Source organism: Eublepharis macularius, chromosome 15 (genome assembly GCF_028583425.1).
Source record: "Eublepharis macularius isolate TG4126 chromosome 15, MPM_Emac_v1.0, whole genome shotgun sequence".
Classification (NCBI taxonomy): Eukaryota; Metazoa; Chordata; class Lepidosauria; order Squamata; family Eublepharidae; genus Eublepharis; species Eublepharis macularius.
Genome location: NC_072804.1, coordinates 28693090 through 28711718, shown reverse-complemented (window position 1 = coordinate 28711718; position 18629 = coordinate 28693090). Strand labels below are relative to the sequence as shown.

The window sequence follows — 18629 nt, the reverse complement described above, 5'->3', positions numbered from 1 at the left end:
CCAACCTTGCTGTCAAAGACCCTCCAGTAAGGTCCACTCTCAAGCAAGTTTCACAGGCAGCTGGGATGTTTCTTGAAACTCAGACGGGCCTCCATTAAAGCAGAGGACAACATTCAAAGTACAGATTACAACTTTGTAGTTCTCATGGAGGCAGAAGTCCAGGCATTCAGAACGGGCCTCTCTCTCCATCCCCAGTTTCCACTTACATACCTACTCTTCCTTTCATACTGAAAAGAAAAATCCACCCAAAAAATCCCTCAATTTCTATCAACTGCAGGACATCTTTGCAGAATTTGAAGCCGTGATTGCAGCAAAATGTAGGTCGATCGGCAAAAGTGCCCATTGGATGTCCCAATTGCAGAAAGCCTGGTTTTTGTGGCTGCCTTTCTAGATTTTTACAGGTTTAGACCCCCCCCCCCCCGCAGTTCAACTACACTGTTCACAGAAGTGAGAATAGCCAAGGTCACTGCTAATGCCAGATGGCCAGGCCCGTACAAACGCACAAATGCACATGAAAGCCCTGACTTTCCATGCACAGGAGGAAATTCTGGTTCAAGAGGACAGAAGCTCCCAGAGTAAACAGAGCTCCCAGTGCCTCTTTTGCAGTATATGAAAGCTCCAAGAGATTCTGCAAGACTAAGAAGCTTATGGTGGTACACATTTTTTTGGTGAATGAGTGCCTGTTTCAGCAGATGCAAATGTATTCTTCAATGGGCAGTGTACATACTTTGAGTATATACACTACTTCACATATCTGATAGGGACGTACTCAGCCTCTACACACACCTAAAAAAACTGCTTCTATCTATGAAGCTGGTTCTAGGCCACAAAAGCTTCTAACGCAATGTGCTTGTTCCATACAACTTTGTTTGCATAATGAATTGGGGGGGTGGGTTGTGACCTAACAGCTATAGAGAAAAGGGGCACAAGGCATAAAATCTTACTTAAGGCCGTACTTACGACTCTTTGCTGCTTACCGCTTTGGGAATTTGTAAAGAAGGGGTTGGATCCGGACACTCATTTTCTCTTTTGCCAATTTCTCCCTGCATGGAAGACTTCCCATTCGCCTCTCATGCTGTTCCTAGGGGATACCCCAGGAGCAGCATTGCAGGAAGATTGGTGGGACAGGGACATTACTTTCTGCTAACGCAAGGCACTTTTATTGGCTGAGATTACCGTTGGGATCCAATCCAATGAAGGAAAGGAGGTGGCCTCGGCTCTGGAGCTAGCTGCAGCTTTTGTGACACTTTTAAATGCACCTCCCTCTTACCTGCACCACAGAATGTAGAGGCATAGGTGGGGATTTGACCTTCTCATCCTCCATCAGCCCACTGGCTACAAAACTGAACCCACGGAAAAGTAGATGGGCCCCGGCGCTAGGTGGGATCCCAGGAGAGTCTGGAATGAGAGAAAAAGATTACTCATCAGACCATTCCCCCAAATCCATTATAGCAACTGGACGTTAAGGTAACAGAATCCAGCCACCAAACCCCAAACCAAATACACTCTCCATTCTCTTGAATACATCCCACCCAACGTTGCACTTTTGTAAACAAAGAAAGAGTGGACTTGGGTTTTTTATGAATTTGGTGCCTAGACTTTGGGATTCAGCTCCCCTCCCATGGTTAAAGTGAATTAAAAGCCCATTTGCAGAGGCTCAAAAAGATGCAAACCAACCTTTAGGTGTGCGGGAAGTAAACTCTTTGTCAAAATAAAAAGTGTCATCTGGCTGGCCCACTGCAGGTTTAAAAGGGGGTTTGATTTCCCGCCGATAGAGCTTCTGCAGGAAAAAAAGAGGGACAGGGGATGTGTCCATTTTAATCAACAAAGAGATAGATGCCAAGGCCGTGCAACTGAATTTTCCGAGGCTGAAGTTTTGGTAAGCTTTTTCATATAACTGTACATTGCATTCTTATCAGTATTTCCCCCAATAGTTGGCTATTTGATAAAGGAAATCAAGGCTGCGCTTGTAACTGCTGCCAGCAACCAGCACCAATGGTCAGACCTCCCAAGGCTAAAACACTAAGCAGAGCCAAAGGCCAGCACTCACATTCCAGTCAATGGTGGAATAAAATGGGTGACGCTTTATTTCTTCCACGCCATCGGGACCCGAACCTGCAATATAAGCATGCAATTCTGGAACAGATCCAAATACACGGCTAACCCTAACCCTTGGCCAGAAACAAATAATACCTACTGTTGTGTGCATGTGCATGTGCCATCAAGTGGCAACCGACTTACGGAGACCCCATAAGCAAGAGGCTTTCAAAGCAAGTGGGAAGCAGAGGTGGATTGCCAGTGCCTTCCTCTGTAGAGTCTTCTTCGGTGGTTGCCCATCCAAGTACTGACCCTGCTTAGCTTCCAGGATCTGACAAGATCAGGCTATACCATGCTGTCTTCCCTCCTATGTCTACTGTTACTTTAACAAAAAGAATGTATCAAGGGGACATATAAACGGGAATACGAGATCATTATTTGATTTTGAGTTCAGTTCCTACTGTTTTTCCATTGGAAATCCAGTGTGGTGTAGTGGTAAGAGAGCTGGATTAGCGTTTGGGAGACTCAGGTTCAAATCCCCACTGTGCCATGGAAACATGCTGGATGACTTTGGGCCAGTCACTCTTTCAGCTTAACCTACCTCACAGGGTTGTTGTGAGGACAAAACGGAAGAGATGAGAAAGATGTAACCTGCTTTGGGTCCCCACTGTTCACACTGGGGGGGGGGAATGCAGGGTATAAATATATTAAATTTTTATAAGAACTAGTATTTGCCAAGTACAGTGAGCCAAGGTGCTGCAGTGGGTTGGGTGTCAGGCCAGGATTGGGGAAGCCCAACTTCAAATTCCCACTCTGCCATAAAGCTCACTGTGTGACCTATTGGAATATGCAACGTCTGCTGTACAATAAGAGAAGATAATTGGGTGTGCAACAGAAAAACAGAATTTGAGTTCAGTGACGCCTCAAAGAACAACAAGATTTTCAGGGTATAAGCTTTTGAGAGTAAAAGTATCTGAAGAAGGGAGCTTTGGTTCTTGAAAACTTATACCAAAGGTCTTGGCGGTTTCTAAGAAGAGAAGACAGTCCTGCAGGGGGCAGTGTGCAGAAAGCTAACCAGACAGAAATCCCATTTTCCTTTAAGTGTAATTTTCTTCGTGTGTCTCCCCCAGAATGCTATTCTTTGGCTTTGGAGAAGACAGTCTTAGAGCTCTTCTCCTCCCTCTAGATTTGTTGCTTGCACCATGTCCCGCCCTGTCTCTTTATCCAGCATGGTATTTCGTGAACCTAAAGAGAGAGAGCCTTAAACCCATTGCCCTAAAGCATGATAACTGATACTCAATTTGCAATCTTTCCATAGGGATGTGGGATGGGCTTCCCTGGTTCTGGATCTTTATTACAGTCAAGACATGCCAGCCACACTAGTGCCGATGTGCTACATGTTCTAAGTTTCCCATCCATCTGCATGGTAGACATGAAGAACAGCAGCTGATAGGGCTTCAAATACTACCCTGTGCCACAGGGTACCTTTCCTCAACAATCAGAGAGGTAATTGATTTCATTTACACCCTCCCTCTCTTCTGTAGAATGAAGACACTGGACTTCAATGTGCACCTGCCTTATACTAAGTCAGCCCACTGGTTTATCCATGTCAGCACTGTGGCAGTGGCTTTTCATGGTCTCAGGTAAAGGACTTTTACATCATCTTCTACCTGATTCTTTTACCTGGAGATCCTGGGGAATGAACTTGGTATCTTCTGCATGCGAAGCTGATGCTCTGCCACTGAGCCATGGCCCCAGCCTGCCTAGACACTTGGCCAGATCTACTTAGCTTCACCTTTCCTTACTTACGTGGTAGACATGAACTGCTACTGTTCTTTTGCCCCTCCTCCCCTGCCAATTTCTTGGGTATCGCAGATTTTAAATATTACTTCTGTCAGAGCTACATCACACAAGGAGGCCTCATGGAAAGCCTCCAGCTCCACACCCGCTATGGTTCAGCGCTGTGGCTCCAGATGCACCTGGATGCAAAGACTTAAGGGCATCTTACCTAACCTGTTGGCTGGGTTCCTCTTGAAGAGTGCTCGCAGGACGCTCTGTGCTTCAGAACTCAGAAACTGGGGCATGCCCAGCTTTGCTCTAGAAGAAAGGCAGGCAAAAAAAAGAAGAAGAAGAAGCAAGTTTCTACAACCAGCTGTGAGTCAGAGAGGGGGGGGGAGAGAGAGAGAGAGAGGAGCAAGAGACTGTCGCATCTCCGCCTCCCTGGCACACCATTAGCTCCTGGCACCCAGCCTTGGCACAGTGCAATGCCAAGGGGAGCATGCTGTGTTGCACTTAAACAGCACAAAACTAGACCTGTTATAACAGCAAAGGGACGTAAAAACAGCATGCTTGTATCCACTGGTTTATCCTGCTAACAGTGGCGCCTTTTCTTGGCACACGGAAGTTTCCCACAAGGCACAAAGAGGTTCTTCTGCTTGCTGACGGGCACGCTTTGGCAGCCGTCCCCCAAGAGGCCCAGGGCTGGACCCCGCAGCTCTGTTGTGCCAATGACAGTCACTTCCCCTGGTGCAAGAAGTCTTCCCCTGCCACCAGAGGAGCCAAGCAGTTTGTCATACAGGTATGCATAACGCAACAGGACAACACCCTTCACCGAGCTATTTTATCTGCTCCCCTACCCTAGAGAAAAAGAATATGGCAAAGGTAGCTGCTGATAAGCAACTAACAGTGCTAGCCTGAGCACAGCTGCACCTTCCTAAGCCCACTGACTTCAGTGACTTGGCCGGGTGTAGCTCTGCTAAGGAAGGTACTGCAAAACAAGCCCAAGCTCCCTAGGCTGCCAGGCTGCCAGCAGGTGTTCTTACTTGAGAATGAGTGTCATTGTTTCCTTGCGGTCCTTCCCTTGAAACGGCAGGCTCCCCGTCAGCATCTCAAACTGGAAACAGCAAACAAGAGATCAAGGTCCAGATTCCGAGGCCACATTTTTAATACAGCAGCAGCACAATTTACCTAGTTTTTAGCTCTCCTTTCTTGCTAGGTCTCAAGTCAGATTGAAGAGTTATAATAATGCTATTGAAACAGTATAACACATACAAACAATGCACTAAAATGTAATATGCTATTCTTGTTCCTATCAACTGGCAAGAAATAACTCAATAACTAAATCTGAAGTACGGTCCGTATAAAGTGCAGTCCATGTAAATCACCAAGGTTGTTACTTGCTCTTTCCTCCCGTGGCTCTCCACTCTCTTCAATCATCCAACGACTCGTAACACTGCCCAGTGGCGGTGGCGTGTAGTTTTATGTCACATGAAAATCCATGACATAAAACTACATGCCATTGGTGGTTGATAGTTAATCTTGGGAGTAATTGATATTCATTGTTTTGTACTTATTATATGAATCAAAATGTAGAAACTATAGATTAATATCACCCTATAGCAGAACCCCTTGGCTGCTACACATTCACAAGCTTTCAGTTATCTCAACTTGCTACCCATTGCCTACAGCAGCGAACCGTGACCAGTGTTTTCTGAGGCTCACATCCCCTCATCCCAAAGTGAAGAGCCAGTCGCTGCTCTTGTCAACTTCCCTTATGGCAGAGAGGCTTCAGAAAAGCCCTACAAGCATTACCTTTCGGTCTGCAGGCTTGCCCATGTGAAAACAGCTGCCTCCTCTTCAGTAGGATGCCTGGCTTGCAACCTCTAAACATTGCACAACTGGCCCCTGCTCCAGTGGCTGCCATTTTCTAGTTGACTTTGCCCCTAGCGGCCATTTTGTTGCAGTGCCCACTTCCTGTTCTCAAAAAATTCCAATAATGCCCCACAGGCTCAACAAGGTTGGAGACCTCTGGTCTGGTGGCAAAATCCTGTGCTGCAAACACATTTGTTCCAGTTTCATAGACAGAGGCTCACAGCTGAAAAAGTCTCATGAGATATTCTTAAAGGAATAATACCATACCCTATGAACAGAAGGCTAGATTTGTGCCTAGGAGCCGAACAGGCCCACAACAGAGAGTACTAAGGCACAACTTGTTGCCTCCAGCCTCCATCGAAGCACCTCTAATATGCGGTCAGTGATCGACATTTAGCCATTTTACTGCAGGTTTTGCAGGATCCTTGCGTTCAGATAGCCCCTTAACAGGCCACCTAGCAGAGAAAAATGCAGGGATCAAACCCAGATGCCAGCTCCGTCTCCATGGCTACTCAGGCAACACAGGATCTGACAGCATCAGGGCTCCTTGCTTGTGCCTCTTCTGCAGTATGCATCACCTGCCCACAGAGCCTTTCTGCTACCTGTCTGCAAATTAACCTCAGCACAATGGACACAAATATCACGTGTGCATTGCAATCCTACACAGGACAGTTTAAGTCTGTTGAAATCAGTGGACTTAGTCTGGACTAGCTCTGCACAGGATTGCACAGCTAAACTAGCAATATTCAGAGGCCAACAGGAATACAGTTCAGTTCTTGAAGACCCTTTACTGCCAACCTGAGAACCCTTATACTACAGAGGGAGATTCTAGCATGAAACTGCTGAACAAAATTGAATCAGCAAATTATTTGATTCAGAGTTTAATTAGAAAAACAGGGTTTCTCACCTGTAACTGTTGATCGTCGAGTCTCTTCTGTGCAGACACACATTGGGGGACTGCGCAGGCGCAGGCCAGCCGCGGAGAAGATTCTTTTAGCTTCTAGAAATGTGACGGGGACGTTCGGGCCTACCGCGCATGCGCGCCGGTGTTCCCGCCAATTTTGAAGTACAAGTACCCGAACGTCCCCGGCATTCCCTCAGTTCACCTGAGCCGCCTGAGAAACAATGGAGAAACCAAGCACTCACAGCGGGGCAGGTGGGAGGGAATGTGTGTCTGCACAGAAGAGACTCGACGATCAACAGTTACAGGTGAGAAACCCTGTTTATCGTCGTCGTCCTTCTGTGCAGCCCCACATTGGGAGAATAGCTAGCATCTCACCAATGGGGGCGGGTGTGAGTGTCTATGAGAACAGAGAGTGCAGAACAGCCGTGCCAACAGCGGATTCACGGCGTGCATTCACGTCTATGGAATAATGTTTAATGAAAGTGTCAGCGGTAGACCACGTTGCAGCTTGGCAGACGTCTTGGAGTGGCACTCCTCGCAGGAAGGCAGCAGAGGCAGCTTGTGCTCGAGTAGAATGAGCAGTAATCGACAACGGGCACCCAACTCCAGCTTGCTGATAACAAAGTTTAATTGCAGACACAATCCAGCGAGAAATGGACTGGGCAGAAGCTGGCGAGCCCTTGCGAGGGCCAGAGTAACATAAAAACAAGGCAGGAGACTTCCTGAAACACTTGGTGCGATGTAAATAAAACAATAAAGCACGTTTCACATCCAATGTGTGAAGAGTACGTTCCTCTGGGGAAGAGGGTGTAGGAAAAAAGGAAGGAAGGACCACCTTTTGACGCAGGTGAAATTTTGAAACCACCTTGGGCAGGAACTGCATACTAGTGTGGAGCATGACCGTACCGGGGAAAAATTGCAGGAAGGGGGGGTCACACCTCAGAGCAGACAACTCCCCAACCCGCCTGGAGGAAGTGACTGCAACCAAAAAGGCCACCTTCTGTGTGAGCAGAGGCAAGGGACAGGTAGACAGGGGCTCAAAAGGGGAGAGCATCAGACGGGAGAGCACCAGGGTCAGGCTCCACTGAGGAATAGGATGGGCCCTAGGAGGAAAGGACTTTAGTAGGCCCTTCAGGAACTGTTTGGACAGCCAATGTGCAAACACAGTCCTCCCATCAATCTGCTCATGGAAGGCAGAGATAGCAGCCATGTGCACCTTAACACTGGAGAACGCCAGGCCCTGGGAGCACAGGTCCAGGAGGTACTCCAGAATGACAGGCAGCGGGCAAGTGAAAGGGGAAACCCCTTTGGGGGCTAACCACCTAGAGAAACGTGACCACTTCCTCTGGTAGGACAACCTGGTAGACGGTTTTCGGGCATTCAGAATCACATTAAGCACCCTAGTAGAGAGGCCTAGTCTGGGGCGCAGAGGAGCCAGGCAGTCAGATTTAGCACTGCCACATCGTGATGCCACACTCCGTCCCTGAGTAGCAGGTCTGGGGCGTGTGGCAGCGGGAGACACCGCCCCTGTGACAGGGAAAGTAAAAGGGGGAACCAATCCTGGCGAGGCCACCGAGGGGCAATCAGGATACAATGGGTTCGGAAGGCCCTGACCCTGGAGAGGACCTTGTGAAGGAGCGGGAAGGGCGGGAAGGCGTAAAAGAGCCCTGGAGACCAGGGTATCTGGAAGGCATCCCCCAGTGAACGATGGCCAATCCCGGCCCGGGAGCAAAACAGCGGGGCTTGTCTGTTGTGGGCTGTGGCAAAGAGGTCGACCAAAGGCGTGCCCCATGTGCGGAAAACCTTGTGGAGATAAACCGTGTTGAGGGACCACTCGTGCTGGGGCAGAAACACCCTGCTCAGCGTGTCTGCTGCTGTGTTGTTCTCCCCCGCAATATGAATGGCCCTGGGCAGGACGTTGTTGGCAATGGCCCAAGTCCAGAGTGTAGTCGCCTCCTTGCAGAGCTTGAGCGAGACCGTTCCTCCCTGCTTGTTGAGGTAATAGCAGGCTGTGGTATTGTCCGACAGGACCTGAACCCTCCTGTTCCGAATGACATCTGCAAAAGAAGCAAGGGAGTAACGGATCGCTCTAAGCTCTAACAGGTTAATGTGCATGCCCATTTCAAGGGAGGACCAAACACCTTGAGCAGACAGGTGTCCACAACGCCCTCCCCAGCCTAGATTGGAAGCGTCCGTGAAGACGGTGACCTCCGGCAGGAAGGGACCAAAAGGACAACCCTTGGACAAATTCTCAGGGTCAGTCCACCACACCAATGTCCGCTGTATCACCCTCGGGACGGAAAACCCACGGTGTTGACTCATAGTGAGGGGGTTGAAAACCCGAACAAACCAATTTTGTAGAGGCCTCATGCGCAGGCGTGCAAAACACACCACCCCTGTGGAGGAGGCCATAAGGCCTAACAACGTTTGAATCAGGAGGGCAGTTTGGAACCGGTTATGCACGAAGTGGCGGGCCAGGGAGGACAGCCTGCTCAAGCGGTCCGGGGGTAGATAAGCCCGGCCCAGCAGAGAGTCAAAGTGGACCCCAATGAATCTAATGCTCGTACCAGGGGACAGGACCGACTTCCCCAAATTGACCACTAGCCCCAGACCGTCTAGGACGGACAAGGAGGGACCCACCAGGAGCCAATCATCCAAATAGGGATAAACAAAACAGCCACTAGACCGTAGATGTGCCACCACGGTGGCCATACATTTAGTGAACACCCTGGGCGCCGAGGCCAGGCCAAAGGGCAAGGCCGTGTACTCATAGACAGCGCCTCCACAGGTAAAACGGAGATATTTCCTGTGGCCCTCAAAGATGGAGATGTGGAAGTAGGCGTCTTTGAGATCCAAAATGGCCATCCAGACGCCTGACTCTAAGAGTTCCAACACCCGGGACAGGGTAAGCATCCTAAACTTCTCCACCTTCAAGTAGGTATTAAGGGCCCGAAGGTCCAAAATGGGACGAGACCCCCCATCTTTCTTATCCACAAGAAAGTATCTTGAGTAAAACCCCCAAGGGGAAGTAGAGACATTGACCACCCGGACAGCACCTTTGGCAACCAACTCCAAAACATTATTTTGTAACACAACATTACAACAAGAAGCACAACGGGGTGGGTGCGAAAGAGGGGGTGTAGTGGTAAACGACAACTTATAACCACGGGCCACAACAGAGAGGACCCAGGTATCCGTAGTAATGAGTCGCCAACGGGGCAAGAAAGGCCGTAGCCTGTCCAAGAACAGGACATTAACAGCGTCCTTGGAGACCAACTGGGAAGCGTCCTGGTCTAGTCAGAAGACCGTGGGCTTCTGCGCTGAAGTCGAGGGCTTGGGCGAAGGAGGCTGCTGTCGTCCCTTGGACCGGCTGGAGCGTCTCGAAGAGTGGCGCTGCTGGCCAGAGTAGGAACGGTGGCCATAGGATTGACCGGAGGGGAACCGTCCTTGGCGCTGGTGGAACTGCTGGTAGGGGGACTGATAGGACCGGAACCTGCCGTACCGATATCTCGGACCCGTCTGCGGAACCGAAGGCGCAACCCCGAGCGACTTGGCCGTCTGCTGGTTCTTCTTCATAAGAGAAAGGGACTCATCCGTTTTCTCTGAGAAGAGCTGAGGACCTTCAAACGGAAAATCCTCGACCTTGGCCTTCTTCTCGGGGGGCAGGGCAGTAGATCGAAGCCAGGCGTGCCGACGCAAGAGCACTGAGGATGCCATCGCACGCGCCGCGGAGTCGGCAGCGTCCTTGCCAGCCGTCATCTGTTGCTTCGACAAACGGAAAGCCTCAGCCTGGAGAGCCTTGACCAAGTGACGGCGATCGTCGGGGAGGTCAGAGAGGTAGGACGACAGACGCTTCCACAAGAAAAGATTGTAAGAGCCCATTATTACTTGGAAATGGGCGATCCGGAACCCCAGGGAAGCCGAAGAATACACCTTCCGACCAATTCCATCCAGCTTTCTCCCCTCCCGATCCGATGGAGCCGAAGAGGAGCCCCGTCGGAACCGAGCCTGACCCTCCTCGGCCACGATGGAAGAGGGCTTCGGATGGGCAAAGAGGTAAGGGCAATCTTCCTGTTTGAGGCGATAATATTTCTCAACCTTCTTGGCCGTAGGCGGTACAGAAGCAGGGGTCTGCCAGAGTGCCAGGGCATTGTCGACGAGATCCTCGACAGGAGGAAACGCCACCGAGGCAGGAGAGCCCGAATACAACGGCTCCAACAGCTTACTCTTGGGTTTGGAGGTCGTGGAGGCGACGTCGAGCTCCAGTGCTGCGGCCATTCGGACCATCTGCTCTGCAAACACCCTGTAATCGTCATTAGGGGACGATGAGCGGAGCTCCCCCACAGCATCATCAGGGGAAGGGTCAGAGGCCGCGTCCGACGAGTACTCAGACGGAGACGCCAAGCCCTCATCATCCTCGGAGTCGGAGAAAGCTGCTGGGGTCTGCGTCGGAACCGACGGGCGGTCAGCCGGAACCGAGGTAGAAGGCTGGGGTGCCGAAAGATGGCGACGCGGCTGAGTGGCAGGCGGAGCTGGAGGCAGAGTGGAGGGCGCCGGAACCGTGGCCAGGGGCACCGAAGGACCAGGCAGAAAGGGAGCGGACTGCTGAATCCAAGCCACAAAATCCTGCCAGGAGGCCACGTTCCCTAGGCCCGGGACAGGCTGCCAAGGAGGCAGAGCAGCAGGCAACGGAACGGACCGGTGAAACGGCGCTGGAACCGAGAAGACTGGCTGCGATGGAATGGAGACCTCCGCCGGAACCGGAGCACACGGCAGAGAGCGCTCAAACTCCTGGAACGCGTCCGAAAATCCACGGATCGACTCACAGTCGTCGGGAATCACCGGAGGAGGTGTGTGAGGAGGCGACGGGGTATGGAGGAGACTCCGGACGTCCTCAGGAGGAGGGGCCGGTCCAGGAGAGGAACCAGCCAACGAGGCCGGGGCCGGCGACAGAGCACGGCGCTTGGCCTTTGACTTGGCCTTTGCCTTCTTCGGCGGGGGCTCCGAAGAAGCCTCGGTGGCCACAGGTTTCGAAGAAGGCTTCGAAGAAGCACGTTTCTTCGCCTTTCGACTGGACGGAGCACTCACGGAACCGGAGGCGATCGAACCGTCCGGAGCGGACGCCTCCGTCGGAGCCGAGACGAGCGGTTCCGACGAGTGATGAGGAGCCGGCGAGGGGGCGACAGAGCTGGGCTTGCTCCCGGACGACCCAGAGGCTTTGGGCGGTAGAAGGTTGGCGTCCCAAAGAAAGGCCCGGAGCCTGGCCTTGCGGTCGTTCCGCGCTTTCGGAGTGAAGGCCATGCAAAACTTACAGCGCTCCACGACGTGCCCCTCGCCCAAACAGATGAGGCAGAGGTCATGACCATCAGAGTGGGTCATTTTAGTGCCACACTGTTGGCATTTTTTAAATAAAGCGGAATGGGACATAGTGGAGGCGTTTCCCAGTCAGAAGGAAACGGCAACTCACAGCTAGAAGAAAGTCGGAAGACACAAGCGACAGCTGAAGAACCTTTTCGAATGGCGGCGAAAAAGGAACTGAGGGAATGCCGGGGACGTTCGGGTACTTGTACTTCAAAATTGGCGGGAACACCGGCGCGCATGCGCGGTGGGCCCGAACGTCCCCGTCACATTTCTAGAAGCTAAAAGAATCTTCTCCGCGGCTGGCCTGCGCCTGCGCAGTCCCCCAATGTGGGGCTGCACAGAAGGACGACGACGATCTTCAGGTTTCTTGCCTACTACCAGTTTAGTATTAGACAGCATCACCCAGGACTGCTACTGTAAATGGGTCTCTCGGTTATCACCTTGTGTACATTTGGGCTTGTCACAAAGTAGGACAGATCTTCTGGATCTTTCAGGGTCTTACCCTGGGCTCACTATTGGCAGTAAGAAGCCTTACACTTCATGCATCTGATGAAATGGGCACTAGCCAATATGCTAAATAAAACTTGAAAGTCTTCAAGCTGTCAGGCGTTTGACCCCATTCTGTATTTAACAAAGCCCAGATTATCTGTTATAGATTTTAATTAGTTCAGACCATTCCTCATGCTGCACCTTCCCTGAGAAAATCAGATTTTGTTTTATCCTCTTCTGCCCACCTCTTTAAAGATGGAAGTGCGCCCTACTCACTCTAAATGCATCAAATCTTCTTTGATCATTTTTTGTTTCTGACTGGCCCGTCAGTCTCCCTATTCCTGCCTTTCTGTTATTTGTAGCTTTAAGTAGAGATCTATCTGATATAGATGTGCACTTCATGCATCTGACAAAGTGAGCTCCAACGCATAAAAGCTGATGCTGGAATCAATTTTGTTTAGTTCTTAAAAGTGTTACTGGACTCGTTTTGTAAGAGAACAGATGGGACATTAACTGGAATCACCACAAGATGGCAGCACTGATTCAGCTAACACCCATCCTTCCCAACATTTGCAGGCAGCCCAAGTAAAGTTTTGGCACACAGTCGCCCACTAACTGTACCATCAAGACTCCATACGACCACCAGTCAGCACTCTGAGTGTGGCCCTGACGGTTCACCACTTCTGGCGCCATATACTCCACTGTCCCACAGAAAGAATAGGCCTTCTTCTCACGGTCTATGGCTTCTTTGCTCAAACCAAAATCTACAAGAGGCATATAGGGTTGGAGGGGCAGGGGAGAAGAGAACGAGAGAGCAAACTGTACATCATCTTAACAGCAGCAGCAATGGTACATGATAACAAGAGGGGAAGTCTATATTGGTGTGTAATGTTTAGGTTACCATACCTGTGAGTTTGATGTGCCCTTCGTCATCTAGGAGGATGCTACGAGGAAGACAGTAAATATAAAGTCACAGACATCTCTAGGACAGATGCTAACAGATTAGGGATGGCCAAAATGTGGGTTGGGAACCAAACTTCAATTGTTTTCCCTTGGCTGCATTCTGACACCACAATTATACTTCAGTTTTGCCTAATCAAATCCGAGTTAGTTGTGACATGGAACCCTGAAAGTCCAACAAACTGGGAGTTGTTGTTTGGAACCGATTTGGGATTTTTCAAACTATGGTTTGTGGCTTGTTAACCACTAGTTGTGTTCATTTTAGTTTGCAGTGATGTCCAAATGACAATGCAACACACAGCCTTGCATCCCTCTGGGTGACCCTGGCCTCCAGAAGCTTTGGGCAGAACTAGATTCTTTTTGGACCCACCCTAGAGCCTAGGGAGTATGATTTCACCCCAACAGCCAACACATATTCCAGCCCCCTCCTTCAGGGATGCATTCAGGAAGGTTCACAGACACCTCTAAGTCACGTGGTGGAAATTTGGGAACTCTTCATACTTCTCTGGTTTAAGGTCTCTGTAGACGATGCCCAGGCGATGCAAGTGTCCGAGACCCAGTGCCAATTCAGCAAGGTAGAACTTCACGTCTTCTTCAGTAAACATTACCTGGGAGGAAGAGAGAGAGTAGTGGATGGGGGGAGAGGATCATGCCATCCAGGAAAAAAAAAAACAAGGGAGGGTTTTTTTTTGGCAAGGGCTGCCTTTATTCAAGGCATCTGGAAGGGCTGAACAAGGAATTTGATATCCCATCTCAAGACTCATCACTTCATATTTTTAAAGAGAAAGTTCCTAGTCCTTATCAATAGGCCGAGTGTGGAAAAAAATAAGATCTGGAATGTCTTGGTTCAGAAAGACGAAACCTTTCAGCAGAGCCCTTGCCAAGGCTGGTGAAGGGGGACAAGCAGATGCCAGGATCTTTGAAGCAAAATCATTACACGGAATCAATCCGGAAGATGCATCTACATAAATTATCCTAGCTGCCGAACCAACATTGAGGTAGGACTTGATCTGAATATTTTTACTATCTCCAGCATCAAGGATGGCTCCCAATACAAAGACAAACATGCGCTCTCCTTTATTAACATGTTTAGCCTATGAGCCCCCTTCCCCAACTACAGGCACATTCTAAAATCTAGTGCACGCATCCATTTTCAAAGCACACTTAAAATTTGCTAAGAAGCAGCAGGAAGAAGAAATTTGGAATCTTGGTTAGAGATGTGTGCTGGTCCCACCAACTCCAACTCCTTGTTAGTAGAACTGTTTCCTCTTACCCTATCAGGGCCTCTTCTTCCCACACTTCTCTCTCTCTCTCTCTCTCTCTCTCTCTCTCTCTCTCTCTCTCTCTCTCTCTCTCTCACACACACACACACACACACACACACACACACACACACACACACTCTTTGCTCAAGTAGTTATGGTGAAAACAGGACAGAAAAAAAAATCATCCTCCTTGACAGACATTTTGCTCTACTTGACAGACCAGATAGTTCGTTAGCTGTATTGGGGTTTCTCATTCTTAGGATCTGCTTTGAGTGGGCTTAAACAGAACATAAAAGTAAAATAGAAGTAAGCCCTCTGATAAGACTTTAAAAATCTCAGAATTCTTCTCTTCTTGAATGTAAACATTTTGTATCAAACCTTGTCCAAACCTTTCAAATCCAAACAGTTGGGCAGGTCCATATGTTGTTTGGTTTTATATATTGCTGTTGCAATCCTCTCACTCTTTTCTACATAACTGACAATATGGAAAATGAATTAATCTTACTGGGAGAAGTTTGGCACAAGGAAAACAGAAAGTGTCTTCCTCTCCCATGGTACGAGAACTCAGGGACACCCAATGAAAGTGACAGGCAAGAGATTCAAGAGGGTCAAAAGGAAGTCCTCTCAATGAGTGGTTAAATTATGAAATTCACTGCCAGACGACATAGAGGTGGTTGCAAACACAGATGGCACCAAGATGTTCACAAAGGAGGTCGATCTATGGTTAGTAACCTCAAGTGGAGAAAGATGGGTTCTAAATGAGAACCCAAAGGGATCCTCCACATTCAGAGACAGAAAGCCTCCGGAAACCAGTGGCTAGGAGGTGGCAGCAGCAGGGAAAGGAATTGGGCTCTCTGCCCTGTTTGTTGGCCCTCTGGGGCAACTGGCTGGCCACTGTGCGAGACAGAAGGCTGGACTAGATGGACCACTGGTCTGTTCCAGTAGACCACCTCTTATGGTGTAGAAACAGACTCACAGGTGAGATCACAGGTGAAGACACTAAACAGAGATCAAGTCTGACCTGCAAGGACATTCAACAGCATTTCTACAACTGTCGGAAGAAAGGAGTGAACATTTGGAAGAAAACTGATGCAAAAGGAAAACTGATGTGTTTTTTTCAATGCAAACACACCACCTCTGAACTCATTTGGAATGGCGTACATCCTGATAATGCATCCATGGCATTTGTGTCTGCACAGGTCTTGCAAACATGCAAGTCTGCATATCAACATTGGCCACATCCATTTGGAACTGGGGTGTCACTTCCCTTCTGTATTTCTGAGCAGTGTCTGAGGATTGTCGTTTCAAGCAGATGGATTTTTAAAAAGTCTATGAAACATGATCCTCTGGTGGTATTCATGGCTGCAAACAGCTTTCAGAGGTAGCACCCATTTGCTGTCTTGCCATCCATCTTCAGCCCTGGTCTGACTTTCCACAGGGCCTGCTGAGCAAGAGCGGAAGGGCCAGTGAGGTAGACTCTACCCGTAGCTTCCTCCTGAACCAAGCCAGAAGCCTCTTGACCCCTGCCTTGGCCAGTCTAAGCAGCAATAAGCCTTTGGGAGGAACCACTCCCATGGGCTTATGCTTCATCCCTTGCTCCTGCATCTGTGCCTGCTCCTGAGTGCAAAAGGCATTTGAAGCACCTAAAGGGAAATCTTGGCCCCACAATCTGCTGTTCCCATTGGGGGTGAGGTTGAAGAACTTTTGCTCAGGTCCAAAGAAAACAGATGTGCACCTGGGCAGGAGAGCTGGGAAACCCCTGGAGGTGCCTAGATGAGTCAATTCCAGTTTTGAGGAAACTTTATTGCACAACTGACCTACAACAAGCAACAAGCATTGAGGATGTGAGTATGCGCGAGAAGACCTTATGACTCAATTTGTGCAGCACACTCCTCCAATTCTTTTCCTGGGCATACCTCAGTGGCAGAGAACCTGCTCTAGGGTCTCATTTCACCCCTAGCATCTTCAGTTTAAAACTCTCCAGTAGCAAGTGCTGGGGGCAAAAAACTCTCTGTGCAGAACTCTGGAGGGCTGCTGTGGTCTATTCCACTTGGCAAGTTGGATTCCTGGCCTAACTCAGCGGAGGGCAGCAAAGGTACACAACGGAACTGCCCTTTACCAAGTCAGACCCTTGGTTTACCCAAGTCAGTCTTGCCTACTCTGACTGATGGGCTCGCCCAGGTCTGCTATTTCACATCACCAACTATCTGACCCTTTTAACAGAAGATGCCGGGGGTGTTCTGCAGGCACAGTACATGCTCTGTCACAGAACCACAATTGTTCCCCTGTTTCTTGCTCCCGTATTTTTTTTGTGATGCAAAGGGAGTTTTTTTTGTTATTTCTTCACTTTCCTATTGCTTATTCCATAACAAGCTCGCTGTTGCGTGGCTCTGGCTTGATTTTTAGTACACCTAAATATAAAACTGAAGGTGTTCTACAGGATTATGTACTTTTTGTAAGCCCTTTTGGATCCCATATTGGGAGAAAGACAGAAGAGATATTTAAAAATTTAATTTGTAATGCTTCAAAACTGTCTAACAATGTTAAGGTAAACAGTCCTAGCTGCTTAAGCATCCCTAAAATTCTACCAATATCATCACTTCAGCAGGAGGTGCATGAAAAATTGCAGGCAGAGGGGGAGAAGTGATTGAGAGATCTCTTCTAACACCCCCTCCAAGATTATATAAATCTCTCAGAGATTTGAGGTCAATTTTCCCACCCATCCTCCATGTCCCCTTCTCTTCAGCCAAAATTAACCTCTCAACATTCTCTGCCTCGATAACATGCTCAATCCATATCAGGCTGTTTATCCTTCTTCTTGGTAATTTACCAGATTTATCATTTTCCTGCATACATGGGGAACTCTGAAAATATGTAGAAGCTCCATCTGGTCAGCAGGTGGCATGGTTTTTCTGCATTGTGATTGGCAGGAGCCCCACACTTCACAGTTCAGGTTTGTTTTATTTTATTCCACCCAGTATGCAACTACCAAATGGCACGTGGGCAGGTTGTCTGGAGAGGCGGCATAAAAATTCTCTAACCAATAAATACAACTCACCTCTTTGGAAAGGCGCATGAAAAGGTCTCCCCCTCGGAGGAAGTCGAGAATGAGGTAGAGCTTCCCCTCTGTCTGGAATGCTGGAAAGTAAGAGACCGCGGAATCCGCATCACCCATTGTTCTGGGCATAAGGATGCCGGCAGCCCTGTCTGGCTTCTGGGTTTTCAAAAGCGTAATGCACGTGTCAGGGGGCTATGCTATTCCGTTGCCTGGCCACTTCCACCTCCCTGGCATGCCAAGTACTTCCTGCCCCTTTAGCCAGGATCTCATTTGGACTAGGCTCCACATCCTATAAGGAAGCCCCGGTTGATATTTGATGCAAGCTGCCGACTGGAAGCGGGGGCAGGTGGGAGAGAGGAATTTGCTCCAAAGAAAAGCAGAAGCTGCGGGGAACATTTCTGTCACCAGCTTCTGGGGTTTTTTAAAACCGTGGGTATCAGGAAAGTACCATTATGTCTGCATGGGAGAGTGTGCACAACTTTCAATGAATTTGGGCACTTGGGGCAAATTTAGACACACAATAAATACATGAAATGAAGCTGCCTTATACACAGCCAGATCACTAGACCATCTAGCTCTGTATAGAGTCTACTCTGACTGGCAGCAGCTCTCCAGTTTCTTGGTCAGAGGAGTGGCTGTCGCGGCACTAAGCCACTGCCTGGATGCCACTGTCAGGTGGGCTAACAGGGAACACGCTGAATCCAGACACAATCAGACACATATTGCCATTTGCATGCAATCTTGCCATGGCTGCGATCTTCTCCCCACAAGATCTGGAAAGTATTTCTCCCCCACTCCCCATAACTCACCATAGTGGAGTTTCACTATGAAGGGGTGGTTTACTTCCACTAGGATGTCCCTTTCCATTTTTGTCCTTGCTCGATCACGCACTGTCAACAGAGAA

At 49.3% G+C, this 18629-nt stretch overlaps 2 protein-coding genes across 3 annotated transcripts in view; both read right to left on the bottom strand.

The window, feature by feature from the left end:
• The window catches only part of RPS6KA1 (ribosomal protein S6 kinase A1), a 94737-nt gene that overhangs the window by 14303 nt on the left and 61805 nt on the right, over positions 1–18629 (bottom strand). For both annotated transcript variants that reach the window (XM_054998996.1, XM_054998997.1), the window contains 10 exons: positions 18535–18615; positions 17726–17805; positions 13904–14010; positions 13349–13386; positions 13064–13206; positions 4860–4930; positions 4046–4134; positions 2051–2115; positions 1678–1780; positions 1271–1398 (listed from right to left, as the gene is read on the bottom strand). In XM_054998996.1, coding sequence (XP_054854971.1) covers positions 1271–1398; positions 1678–1780; positions 2051–2115; positions 4046–4134; positions 4860–4930; positions 13064–13206; positions 13349–13386; positions 13904–14010; positions 17726–17805; positions 18535–18615 — 905 coding nt within the window. The remainder of the gene's footprint in view (positions 1–1270; positions 1399–1677; positions 1781–2050; positions 2116–4045; positions 4135–4859; positions 4931–13063; positions 13207–13348; positions 13387–13903; positions 14011–17725; positions 17806–18534; positions 18616–18629) is intronic.
• PIGV (phosphatidylinositol glycan anchor biosynthesis class V) overlaps positions 1–18629 on the bottom strand; it is a 315344-nt gene that overhangs the window by 235033 nt on the left and 61682 nt on the right. The window lies entirely within an intron of this gene.